This window comes from Centroberyx affinis, unplaced genomic scaffold (genome assembly GCF_046629955.1).
Source record: "Centroberyx affinis isolate AG114_WGS23_722 - 3 ecotype Tasmania unplaced genomic scaffold, CSIRO-AGI_Caff_v1 ptg003371l_1, whole genome shotgun sequence".
In the NCBI taxonomy this organism is placed as follows: Eukaryota; Metazoa; Chordata; class Actinopteri; order Beryciformes; family Berycidae; genus Centroberyx; species Centroberyx affinis.
This window is the reverse complement of record NW_027281361.1, coordinates 75,285-88,980: the sequence shown is the minus strand read 5'-3', so window position 1 is coordinate 88,980 and position 13,696 is coordinate 75,285. Positions and strand designations below refer to the sequence as shown.

The 13,696-nt window shown below is 43.7% G+C and overlaps 1 protein-coding gene across 1 annotated transcript in view; it reads right to left on the bottom strand.

The window, feature by feature from the left end:
* The window catches only part of thsd7ab (thrombospondin, type I, domain containing 7Ab), a 111,445-nt gene that overhangs the window by 28,016 nt on the left and 69,733 nt on the right, over positions 1 to 13,696 (bottom strand). The window contains exons 12-16 of the mRNA XM_071538914.1: positions 10,965 to 11,080; positions 9,381 to 9,516; positions 7,713 to 7,816; positions 5,701 to 5,895; positions 4,118 to 4,384 (exon numbers count right to left, since the gene is read on the bottom strand). Coding sequence (XP_071395015.1) covers positions 4,118 to 4,384; positions 5,701 to 5,895; positions 7,713 to 7,816; positions 9,381 to 9,516; positions 10,965 to 11,080 — 818 coding nt within the window. The remainder of the gene's footprint in view (positions 1 to 4,117; positions 4,385 to 5,700; positions 5,896 to 7,712; positions 7,817 to 9,380; positions 9,517 to 10,964; positions 11,081 to 13,696) is intronic.

Here is a 13,696-nt window from a genome sequence, read left to right as displayed (position 1 = left end):
TCTGGTGCTGCAAACAAAAACAAACAAGCCTGAGTCTGCTAACAATGATAATAATGTGATACTTTATTGATCCCTGTAGGGAAATTCTCTTTTCTGTTACCCGCCTCCAGAGAGGACAGAGGAATTTACTGTCTTGCTCTCACACACTTCAGCAGGGTGGATGGGTGCTGACGTGGTGCTTAAACCTGGGCTAGTTGACAGCCGGTCTCTAGGCCACCCCAACATCTCAAAACTGAGCAGAAAGGTTCATAAAAGCTAATATGATTGGATCATAAAAAGTCAGCTTGATCCAGGCAGGACTAATGGCACTTTGACACACCTAACTGCCCTGCGACATAATAAACACACACACACCTCCGCCTGACAACCTCACACTGCGGTGCCCCTCAGTCCAGATCTGCATCTCCTCCTCGGCTCCTTGCTGAGTTCAGCATGGCCTCTGTAATCAACTGCGTCACCTTCGACCTTCAGCTGCAGCCCTGCAGTCCAGTCCAGTCATTATAAATCACCAACCTGCGACTTACAGTTCAGCTGCAGTTCAGATGTTGCTGTAGCTCTGCTTGCAGTTCACTTGCAGTTCAACTGATATAAACTTGTTAGGTGTCTTGCCAAGCTCTGAGAGAGGTTTGGGCTAAATCCAGGTTTGGGGATTGCTCCCTGTTGCCTTTACAAGTTAACTTGTAACCTGTCACAAGCTCCTGCTATAGCTCCCAAAGCAGTTGCTATCAGGGCAGGAAACTATACTTTTGGTTCATATGCCACTATGGCTGCTAAATCCCCAAATTCAACAGCCATTTTCTCTGTTTTACTGTTTGGATGGTTGGCTGCCCACCAAATTGGCTGGTAGATAAACTTAATCAAATACTGAGAGGTTGAGAAAGCACACCCAAGTAAGGTGGAGGTCACTGGTCCATATTTAAATCGAAAAGAAAAGTAGCAGACCGCACACTCATCTCTTGCAAAGAAATAAACAATTTATAGACTAACTATGTTTTTGCCTCTGCCCGTACCTTGATGAAGACAGAGGCCAAAACATGCTGGTAGTCTAGTCCAATAAATAGCTTCTTTCTCTTGCAAAAGATAAGGGTGCAGTCTGCTACTTATCTTTTGGAGTAGACAAACTTAATAGCAACAGCCAAAATTTACCAGCATTTGGCTTGTGGGTGGTAGTTTCCCACCCTCATTGTCACTTTTGGACAGGATTTGCTATCCTTATATATTCCTTCAGCATCATGTAGCCTAATCATCAGGTTAGCTTGAATTGATGACAAGTTAGCTTAATTTCCCTGACTTTTCTATGGATTTACAGCAGAGCATTTCCATAACCTGAAACGTACATATTCCTGGCATGTTGGCACTCGGTTTAGACTGAGAAAACCATGTGATTTGACCAATCTAAAAGATATATTCTGATTTTTTTTTTAAAAAGATTGATATCTTGTACAGTGATACATTTGTCAATTCCCTGATATCCCACAACTCAACAAGATAAGTCTCATATTTCCTGTCATTCCCTATGTGGAAACTGAGAAAAAAAATAATAATAAAAAAAACTAAGACAGGAAAACTTGGTCGGTTAAGAGTAGGGGTAAAGTTAGGCTGAGTCATCATAGGCCAGATGGATTTCCTGTTGTACAACAGCAGCCCAATCAGGCGCTGACAACACAGTTCCTACATGTTGCAGCATTAAAAACTGCATAAGCAAATTTTTACAGCACCGGCCACCCGGTGTGTTTCCCTGGTTATTACAAATATGGGTCGTCATGCACTGCCAAACCTGTTCACTGCAGTACTGCTCAAGTTCACAGGTCCTCAGCAAGATATTTGCCCTGAAGCTTTACCTTTCACGGCTCCCCACAGCGACACCCCCCCCCCCCGCCCACACCCCGCTCAGACGAGGCAGAGCCCCCAGAGCCATCCTGTAATATTAAATCATCCTAAAGGGCAAGGCATTACGGGTCACTTGTCGTATTAAATAAAAAACATATATGGACTAATAATAATACATTTAAAGCAAACAGCAGGGTACTTAGTCCAATGATTTTCCATGGCTATGCCTTGACTTTTAGCGCAATTTCTATGATAATTAAAGGTCTTGGATTCCTCTCAGAATCAACCTAATTTTTATTCGGCCTTCACCAACTAAAAATGAGGACTCTGGATTTTATTTCAAGACCAGTTGAGTACATAAATGGAGTCCCATCATTATCACCCCCTTGTACATCGACAGATTTTTTTGTTTTCTTTTTTAGTGAGACTGGATCTAAAACTCCCCTGCAACAGGAACTGATGATTGGCTGAAATTATGTCAATTTACAGCCCCTCACATCCTGAATTGGACTTGCAATGTCCCGGTCTTGGTGTTGACCTGAGACTCGACTCCCCTCGGCCTCGGTCTCAGCCTCGGTCTCAAAGTCTCGGTCTTGAATGGGATTTGATTGGCTCTGGTATCGATCTTGACTTGGTCTTGCTTTTGATGAACTGGACTACAACACTAGTTTCACATCTTCTTGTAGCTAACTACAATTATTGCTGGGGACTTTCTTGACTATAATCAGGAAATTTGTTATTTGGGGTTATTACTACTTCAAACAGAACTAGATCCCCCAGCAGCCAAGTTTGACATTAATCTTTTGGCCGATATCTTGTGAAAATTTCCATGACATTTCCCAAAACCTTTTGGATATGTGTTATTCTCCATAGTTTTTCCAGGCCCTGTGAAACACAGTTCTCAAATTGTGAGTTCCTGTGGCTGTGCAAAGTCTGAATAAGAGAACCCATCTACAGAGAACAGCCATTCAGAACGGCGCTCAAAAAGATTCAGCATTATCTCCCCTTATATCATTCGCTCCCCCTCAAAGAGGAACAAGGCAATCTGGAAAGTGAGCGACGCCGCCTCTTTGTCGGGGCGCGGATCGACGTGCGCTTTTAATGATAATCCCCGTCTTCCATTGATGTCTGTGGAAGACCGAGATAACGGTGGCACGGTTTGCCCTATCGCCATCGTCGCCCAGGGCATCGTGTCAGCGGCGGAGTCGTGGAAGGACCATGTCTCTCCTGCTATCAAGATCAAAAGTGGTGATGGCTGAGATGGAGAGAATGGCAGATATGGAGAAGGGGAGCGATGGAGAGAATGAGGGGGGGGGGGGGGGGGAAGAGAGATTGAATTGGAGGGAAGATGGGGGGGGGGGGCTGAGACGCACTAAAGCCGGGCTTCACGAATGTGTTTTTGTTTTTCTATACACACCTCAAGGAGCATTCTTTTTTCTAAGCTCAATGATGCTTGGAGACGCACGCATCGTTGCACACACACACACACACACACACACACACACACACAAACATTCGCATAGGTGTAAACATAAGCAAAAGCTGGCACACACACACACCATTCTTAGGACGTGCTCTTGTCACACCCACACTCAGATTAACTGACGCATATCTGAATCTGTGACTCACACAAGGAGACTTAAACCATGTTTATATATGCACAACACTGATGTATTCATTTGAACATCTCCCGCATTCTATTTCACAGCAATTTCACAACGAGTTTCTGAGCCCAGATTCTTTGCTTGAAGTATTTTGGATCTAAGATAAGACCTTACAACGAGGAGACAAATGATTGTGACAGAAATGTGCCAGAAAAAGGCCTCCTTATGTGAAATTCAGTATTCAAAATAAGTCGCTAGCCACCTTGGGAGGGAGTTCATATGTGCACAAACAAAATCCTTGGCTCCGGATGAATATTTAACAGGACAAAAAGTTATTCTTGTATCTGCAGAATTCCAATGCGCTACAGTATATCTCTCACCTAAAACCAAGAAATCATGGCTGGAGAGGACAAAATACGTCCTGTTTGCTATATGCAGCAACACAAGGCTGCTGTCTCCGTGCTTTAGTGCAGATTTGTGTCAGATCAGCGGCCATCATTAGGGGTTGCAGGTCAAACTTAACAGAGCAATGCACGATGCGATTAAATCTCTGCTCTGAGTGACAGGCTCAGGGGGATTAAGGCTACGCCCACACACACACACACACACACACACACACACACACACACACACACACACACACACACACATAAACACACACACACAGTCACATATGAACTCACCGTGGCTGTTGCAGCGCGACGTCTCCACCAGCCTGTTGTCCTGGTCGTAACACACCATGGCCTGGTAGCGGTAGCCCTGGCCGCACTCCTTGATGTCTCCCTGGACCTTCATTCCCAGGATGCTCTCCACCCTGCCGCCCTCGGGCAGGATGCAGTCGGACCAGTTGCCCACCGGCTGGGCGTTGTACTTGTCGCAGGGGCAGTACTGCGTCTCGCTCAGAGGGTACATCTGGGTGTTCTTGCACTTGTCCTTCTTCTTGCTCCTCCCTAAGCAGCGGAGAGGGAGCGGGGATGAGGAGACTTGCCTTGAGTAAGGTGACTCTGATGTTGGATTTCTGTCTCTGTCAGGCTGATTTCACTGTATGCCTCATCGTGATGTGCCGAGGCTACTATCAAGGCCTTTTCTGGAATGCGGTGCTCACCGAAAATAGAAAAAAAAAAATCACCTACGCTAGATGACATGTCCCACATGCATGGGGGGACAGCAACTCCTGATGATAGATTGCGCCGGTACAATTGTTTCAAGCGGCGTGCTCTTTTACTTAAAAAAGCTTGACGTTCTTTGTCCTCGAACACGTCAAGCATTGTTAATCAAAGATCACCGTGCAGAGACACAGTTTTTTCTTGTCGCAGTCTATCATTAGGAGATGTCCTTTCCCATGCATATAGGAGAGGTGATTTTGATGACTGTCTAACTGGCTACCTACAGCATCTATTTCTGTCTCTCTTTACCTGCCCGTCTCCTTTCACATTAAAATCACACTGATGCAGTTCCTCCTGCTCATCATGCCAAGGGACCAGAGCTGATTGTTGCTAATTACATCTAAGCAGCATACTGTACCGCTGTGCAGCACCCTGCGATCTGTCTGTCAAGGTCATGTAATGTTAACATCACAGACAGCAGAATATGTTTTGCTTAACATAATGATGCATTTCAAAGCCACGGGAAACTGAAATCTCCAGACTTGTGTTGTCTGGTTACCTTTTGGGATGTAAGATAGATTGCAAAAGTTAAAAAAAGAAGTACATGTAAAGCTACATTTGCTATATGCTTCTCCATGAGCCATTGTTTCAGCAACATAAATCCAGTAAATGGCCTTTCTGGTCTTTCAAGCCTTGATGAATGGGTCATGAGACACTCAACTTTGATATCAGGGGAAAATAAAGGCTATTAAATCCACTTTCCCAGGGTTGTAAGTTGATGCATCTGATTTTGTTGCAGCATTTTTCCATATAACCTGTTGTGGCAATACATTACAGCGCTGTTGTCATTTTGCATTCATGACAGGGCAATTCTTTGGGGAAACTCTGATGGACAACAATGGCTGAGGAGTTTTTTTCAGCATTGTTGCTTTAATCCCACAGGAACATTTAGTTGCCAAGAACCTTCTGAATAGATTTATGACCTTGTGTTTCATTTTATTGCCTGTCTCTTGGAGCCTTGCCCATCAACATTACCCCCCCCCCCCCCCAGATTGCCTAGTGCATCACCACCACTTACACTGCAGTGCAAATAAACTTGTCTAAAAAGGGTCCAAAACCCAGCCGCACTGTTTGTTTGTTGTGCTGTTTTCTGTCCTCACCTATCAGCGCCCTCTTTCTGGTGCGGACCCCTACGCAGTCGGCTGTGCAGGAGGAGAACTTGGACCAGTTGGTGAGCTGGCAGTCATCCTGGCAGGGGAGCTGGCAGCGCTGAGTGATGGGAGGCATGGCCTTGGCGAATTTCAGACACTCACTGATGTCGGCCTGCGTCCCGTCCAGCTGGCGACAGGACACCGCTGGAGGAATTGGAGGAATTGCGGAGGAAGAAAGGCTCCATTAGAAGGTGTAAGAGGCCATTTTGTTGTTTGCCATTTTTTTTTTTTGTTTGAACAGACTGATTAGTAGTCACGGTAAGTGTTAAAGGAGCAAAATGAAAGTAGGTGAAAGAGCAACATGGTAGGTCTTCAGGAGTGCAACATACTGTAGCATGGTAATAAAAGAGGATTGAACATCAGACAGACATTTAAAGAGGGCAACTAAAGAGCTAATGAAAAATAGATCAAAACTAATTCAGACCGGATCTCATGGGGGTCATGTAGACACAAAATAATAATTATGAGTGGTGCTACACACGTGCATCGCTACCTCAATTGGTTTGATGCCCATGAGCGACTTCATCTTGCATCATTCGACTCTTTGTACTTTCAATAAACCATATTACTTGTGATGCTGCAATATTTCATTTTCTCTGATGCAGACATTCTGCAGGGTTGTACCTTCATACAGAAATCAATCTCTAAGCACATTTTTGCTGAACCCCCCAGGGCACCAGCTATTGGTTTGGAAAGCCTCCGTCTGCTGCTGCTGGAGTGTGAGGTCGGGTCTTATAGCTTGTGAGTGGGTGTGTGTGTTTGTGTGTGTGTGTGAGACAGAGAGAGAGAGTGAGAGAGAGAGAGAGACAGAGAGAGAGAGAGAGAGAGAGAGAGAGAGGGTTGGCAAACACATCCTTGCAGGTGTGCGTGTGCAATAGTGTGACAGTGTGTGTGTGTGTGTGTGTGTGTGTGCACTGACACTCAGTAGCAGTGACTCTGCTGGTCAGAGGGACTGTAGTGGTTTCTTTCCCCTAAGGAAAAGCTCTGTCCAGGTATATAACACTGAGACATTGTTAGACAACAGAGAAGAGAAAGGACAGTTTGTCTCATTTGGTCTAAGTCAACGACAGAATAAACTCTGTCCATTAGAAATTTCAGAGGTGTGAAACTAAGTGCGGGGGAGACCTGAACATCAGCTGTCACATGGTATCAAATCACTGAACAGCTGCACAGAATACGGAACAGTATGTCTGAGTAAGTCTAAATTGGACCTTAAAGCATTTTCATGAATAAATTGACAAAAGACATACTTTTTTTCTGTACATTAATGTATGCTAGCATAGAAGAAATGGGAATATAGCCACTAATAATGGTTTTCTAAAGGAGGTGGAACATAATGAAATTGATCATTCTGCGTGACCCCCTGAAATTGGATTTTTAAGAAAGCCTCTCAGGACTACATGGCACATCCATCCGCCATAAAAGGCAAGCGGAGATATTCTTTCACAGAGGGAGAGCCCCGACTCCTTCAAAATACTTGTCACTTATGTGTGAAGCACATGAACAGGTTGTGCTGTCATGTGCTATAGGCAAGGTGCAGCATCTTCTCCCAAATTTCAACAAGAAACATTCGATTAAAATTGCATGACAAGAGCCTGAGGTGCAGAAAGCCAGGAGTAAAACAACTCAAACTGTCAAACGAGTCTCAAGAGGCGCGCGTGATGAGTTGTGAAGACGTTTCCTTTCCAAACTCACTGAGGATTAAATAAAAAAAAAAAAGTCTCTCGTCGGTGTTTTCATGAGTGTCAGCTTCGGTTCATGTTGTCTCACAAGTAGGAGGATTTGATGTGTGCTCTAAGTAGCAAAATTGGCCTTTTCTCGAAGCCCTGGCACATCCATCTGTCTCCTCGTGGCCGGGGTCCAACGGCAGCGCAATGAGTAACAATTTAAATTAGGATGATTAGGGCCAGTTCGCTGAAGATGCGGAGGCAAATGGGGGATGAAGGGATTGGTTTCTGTACCTCTTGTTTGAAGTCCTGGCCCACAAGTCTCCTGAGCCCCAGGACTGTCCAGCCTGAGGAACCATGGAACCAGCTGGCACTTCCTCCATTTGTGGGTCTTCCACCTGGAATGAGTCAGGACAGTACAGTCACACCATGCCAGCCTTACTACTTCATATTACACATAACTATAGAGTGATATACTGTATAGTCTCCTGTGTATTGTATGTCTTGCACTGCGCCGTGTGTGAGTATTTACAACTGTATGTTATTACTGTATGTGAGCTATCAATATGTTCCATCACCAAAGCCACCAAGACAAATTCCATGTATATTTATTTTACTAGGCAAATGATGTAATTCTCTATCTGCTTCTGATGTCAAGGCCATGGCGTCGTTATCACTGTTCAGCATCATTTTTATTGAATATCTTCATTCTCATGCTCCTGATCGTCATCACTGTAATCATCATAAGAAGCTGTAGCACAGCTTTAGTTTAGACAAAACAGGATTATCGCTGCTGTCAGATAAAAATCTTGCGGTTGCAAAATGTCAAAAAGGAAGGATTTAAGAAAATGCCTTACTTTTGGATTACTGTACATGTGTTTTTAAAATCATACAATGGATTTCATAAAGCTTAACTATGACCATGTTCAACCTGGACCTTATTTTCCCCTCATTTTCCATCATACCAATAAATTCTGACCAAAATCTCGTTAATTGCTTTACTATAGAGCTCCTTGCATCTTACTGTGGCTCTCCAATACAGTCCTATAGAGCCAATGGATACTAATATTGACCCCAAAAGCACCCAAAGTGTGTCATCATCATCATCATCATCATCATCACTCTGTAATGGCACATTTCAGTTCATACATGACCTGACAACTTTCACTGTTCATTTTGCCAGACAATAAAGAGTAACCAAGTAAGTGCTAAAGCAATGGCCAAGGTAGCATCAAAACTATACAAGAAAAGCAAGACTTTAGATAATTTTCATTTACAACTTTTTACCGACATGTTTCATTACAGAGAGCAATCAATGTGATGAAAAAGACATGCTTTGGGTTTTTTGGGAGGGGTTATTTTTGGAGTGTCCTTTGGCCCATTAGGACTGTATTGGAGAGCTGCACCCAGTAGTAGCTCTATAGTGAAGCAGTTGATGAGATTTTCATCAGAGGTGATTTGTATGATGGAAAAAGATGGGAAAATAGGGTCCAAGTCAAGGTAAAAAATGGCTGGACTTATGCTTTAAGCCCAAGGGTCCTCAAAATTTCTCAACCCGCTGATGACAAGTACTCTTTCAATTGAAGTAAAAACATTAAAATCACAAAAACTGGGTAAAAAATGTAACCTGAAGTTAAACAAAGGACTCCTGCACACTGTCTACTTCACTTGCAATTAGAAAATGTTTTTAATGGGAACGTTTCGGTACACAGACCTTCATCAGGTTCATCAGGTTCATCAGGTTAAAAATAACCTGATGAAGGTCTGTGTACCGAAACGTTGTTCCCATTAAAAAAAAAAAATTCTAATTGCAAGTGAAGTAGACAGTGTGCGGGAGTCCTTTGTTTAACTTCATTCGGCCCATGGTCTTCTCCTACGCACCTGTCGATCTACAGGTGTGCAAAAGTTCTGCTCCTTTAAAAAAATGTAACCCGACAACAGCATTATGGTGTTATCTTGTACCTGAACCCTGGGCAGACTTTGGGGGCCTCACAGTCCCTCTCCTCCTCCAGCACCTCGGGACAGTCCTGGCCTCCGTTGGATGGCAGCTGGATGATGAGACGGTTCCTCGATTGCTTTTTCTTCATAACATTACCAGCTGAACAGACACAGACCGCCATTGAATTAAAATGAGCAATGTTTCCATGGGAAAGTGATGAGAAGAATGCCAGAACGATAAGCTGAACTGCTCTTTTTAATAGTCCTTGCAGAATGGACCTTGAGATCACTATCGACAAATCTAATGGGACCACTACCGCAAACAGCATGCGCTTCTGATTACCAGAGATATCCAACCAACAAGGAAGATGTAGAAAAATCCCACCAGACCTTTGACTTGACTTAGATTAAATTTATGGAATTTACATGTGTGGCAGATGCCCAGAAGTAGTTCATTAAAATCAAATGAGCCTCTGGATACTCCTGAACTCTGCTTCAAACCTTTGCGTGTGGGTGGTGAGTAATTCTCTGTACAAGGTGAAGATATCAGCAGCATCAAATCAGAATGCACCACCATCAGTACAGTGTGTGGAAAATGAAGAGATTTATGCTGCGGTGTCATATGAAGAGGTCATCAAAATATGAACGATGATGATTTCAAGCCATAAATCAATTTAATGTATTCGCCAGTGTTCGCCGGCCGGGGCGACGGCTGTCTGACAAAGGTGACCTCATCTGAAGGCTGTTTTTCTCCCACAGCGTGAAAACAACAACAATGCGACGCACTTGCTGACACTTGCAGCCATGGGCGAGTCGGTTTGCCAGGCGCACTAAAGGAGGTCGCCCAAAGGTTGTCCAACATGCCAATCTGTCAAATTAATTATCTGTAACGAGACGTGAGTGGGTGAATTTGCGTAGATTGGAGAGCTCACTGGGTAGTTAATGTGTCCGGCGCGGCGCACTGGGTCCCGCCTCCGTTTTTCAACACAGTGAATTTGCACTTGCTTGTGTGTATCCTCCAACACTGAGCTAAAGTCACAGCAGCACCTGCATATTTGATCTCTACGAAAACTATGTGTTAAAAACAATGAAACAAAAATAAAAAAACGCAACTTCGCGAAAGTATAACTATCTTGTCAAGTTTTTGTTTTTTGGTTTATGGGCAGGGTAAAAAAGGGAATGAACTTTGGGTTCATTCCTAAAAAAAAAACATAAAATGTCTGAAAAAGAATGTATTATTTATTGTTTGTATTACACAATACAAGTTGCAAACATTTACAAAGTACCTGTTCTGAATGTCTAACATTATACCTTTAAAAAACACCATCCCTGCTTAAAAATACTAAAACCTGAACTGAATCAAAATAAAAAACTACACTAAAACCAAACTTGTAAAAAACAAAAACTAAACTAAAACTCCCAAAGCCACACTGAAAAGTAACTGAAAGTAAACTGAAATCGAAATAAAAATTGAAAACTACATAAAATATAAACTGATGAAAAATCCCAAATTATAATAACCGCGATAAGCACCTCTTTTAAAATGCAAGTCTGATTCCTTTCCATCCTTTCTGTGTATAAGACAGTATCACTTCACATCAACTGTACCTGCGTCACACGTCACGGGGCAGGGTGTCCAGTCGCTGAACGGGGTCACGATACAGTCCTTCTTACAGGGCAGCTGACAGGACCGCACCGTGCCGGGACGGGGCCCGTCGGGACACCTAGACACCACAAACACACACACAGTGGGGTTTGTACAATAACACTGTTGGGAACTCTTGACACGTACACCAAAACACAACAGCGAGGGGTCTAAAATGACTCACCTCACAGGCCAAAAAACAGAATTATATTGATGTACAGCGGTAGGTTCTTGGCTCAGTGGGTTCTCCTTGGGGGACACTGTGCCGTTCAGATAACACAACACAAACAAGACTGAAACTAACCCAAGGCCCTGTGTAACGCGGTTGACACCGCCTGGTAGCGCCCCATGGCGTAAACTCACTCCTTAGGTGAAAAAGCTCAGATTAGGTTACGTGGCAGATTGGATAAGAGCGCATATTCACCTTTTTGTTATCACCCGGCGCTGAACGACAATATTGGTCACACCTCCTCACGCTGAAGGATACTCATGTGATAGCCAGATGGTTCTTTGGCCTCAGAACAGCCGAAGGACCAGATAAAACCTGACTGCATGATTTGGTTCTCTGGTAATCACTACACAAACACTGGCAAACTTTTGCCACTGTTAATGCTAAGTGAATCATAGTGCTGAATCATAGTTTATTTAAAAGCTGCACTAGGCAGGATTCTTATATAAAAACACACCCGTCAGCCTAAATCACAAAGTGCTGCAGTAGAGAAGAGCGTCCCATCCCCCCTAACCGAGCCCCTGTAGATTCGCCCTATTTGCCTAAATTAAATTATTTTGTCAGATATGGACACTTCTCCGCCCACGGAAAGTGATTAAAACTTCAGAGTGAAATACAAAGTGTCTCCTAAACAGCAGTGAGCAGCGCTCCATCCAGAGAAACCTGGACTCACCAGCGTTAGATCTTTTCCTCTCTCGTCTCTTTGGTTTCCTTTGGTGTAAAGCATCACAAACATGAATGTAAACATGAGGATTTCTGGGTACTGAACTTCAAATTTTTCAAACAGTTACCTCTTGCTGCCATTTGGAGCCATCAATGTGCGAACTTGCCTAGTGACATCTTTAACCAAAATGAGGATGGTTTGCCCAAAACGTCACCTTGGCCCCCATAACTTCCATTTATCTACCATTAGCTGGGATGAAATTTTGACCTTTGACTTTGACCTTTGTGTAGCGATTACAAGGGACATGAACCATGCATTCCAGCTTTACCTAGTTCTTAGACTACTGGCCAAAGACCATTCAAATCTCACATGAAAAAAAAAGAACTTTCCCTTAAGTTACAAGGATAATGAATTCCTCATCTCCAGCCTGGCATGTTTTATTTAGATTTGAGAACTAGGTGACACAGGAGTGGATTGTGTTCCTCTGAGGCAAAACAAGCATCTTTTCTGTTGCTTGAACACAAACTGGAATTATCCTAAGCACAATCTAGGGCAATAAAAACCGATGAAAAGCATAGTAATCATGTCTACTCTATGACTGATCTATGCCATCTGGCTGACAATTGTTGAACTATATAGAGCATAGCGGGGTCATATTCTCCTACAGAGCAATATAGACATGACAGGAGAAGCTTTAGCAGATCCAGATGACTATGGTTTACATTAATTCCTCTTCAGCGAGGAAACTGTAACACAGAGATTTCCTTAAGGGTAAAACCAGCAGACTAGTAGACAGGCCTGAGGATAAAAACTCCCTTGTTTTAACTGGATTCTGCTATCATTGAGCGATAATCCTTTTGATGGCGTGGGATAGAGGTCAGGCCGAGGTTTCTCGAACAAGGGTTGTGGTTAATCTTCAGCCATTTAAGCACCGAAGGTCCCCTGTGCATACCACTGGACATAGATAAACAGGACGAGATAGACCTGCTGAAAGACATCTTGTAATCTGATCTCTCTGCAACGCCGCCTCCCCGGTCTGGCAGCGTGATGTTGCAGCTCTGTTTCCTCATCCTATGGCTGATACACCGATCATCTGGGTCAGGTTTAATGTTGCTAAGAATGAGCGCTCTCCTCTGGGCGTTCCGTACTCGTTAGCATGGTGTTATCGGGGGAGCGATAGGGAGCCTCACAGGCAAAATGTAATAATGTAACAGCGACACAAGGAGAGATTTATTTTTAATACCAATAGACAGAGCTAAATCCCTCTCGAGCGGAACAAATCCTCTGGTGTGTTCATACAAGGGAATGGTACCCAGGCAAAACAGCTGCCGGATGCAGCAGGGGAGGATACATTTACATTTACAGCGTTTAGCTGACGCTCTTACGCACAGCTGCTTACAGTGAGCGAACAGGTGTCTTTGCTCTGTGTCTTGCTCAAGGACACTTCAGCAGGACCCAAGGCTGCTGGGATCCAACCCCTGAACCCGGCACTGCAGGACGGTCTCTCTAACCACTAGGCCACCAAGGATTTAATTTATCGCATTTTTATTTAACCTTAATTTATCCATCTAGTCTCATAGAGATCAAGAAGCTCTTTCTTATGCAAAACCTGGCCTAGAGCTAGGCATCAGAAAATCAGCAGCAGAGAACAATCTACAAAGCTCAATACAATGAAAGTCACACAGAAGAGACAGCAAAGGGAAATGTTTTTATATAAGCGCTCCAGTAGGCAGTAGTCCAACATCAAACCAGCAGGTTCACGGCCCAGACTTATTTAAATCTTGGCTAAACAAAGCAAAGAC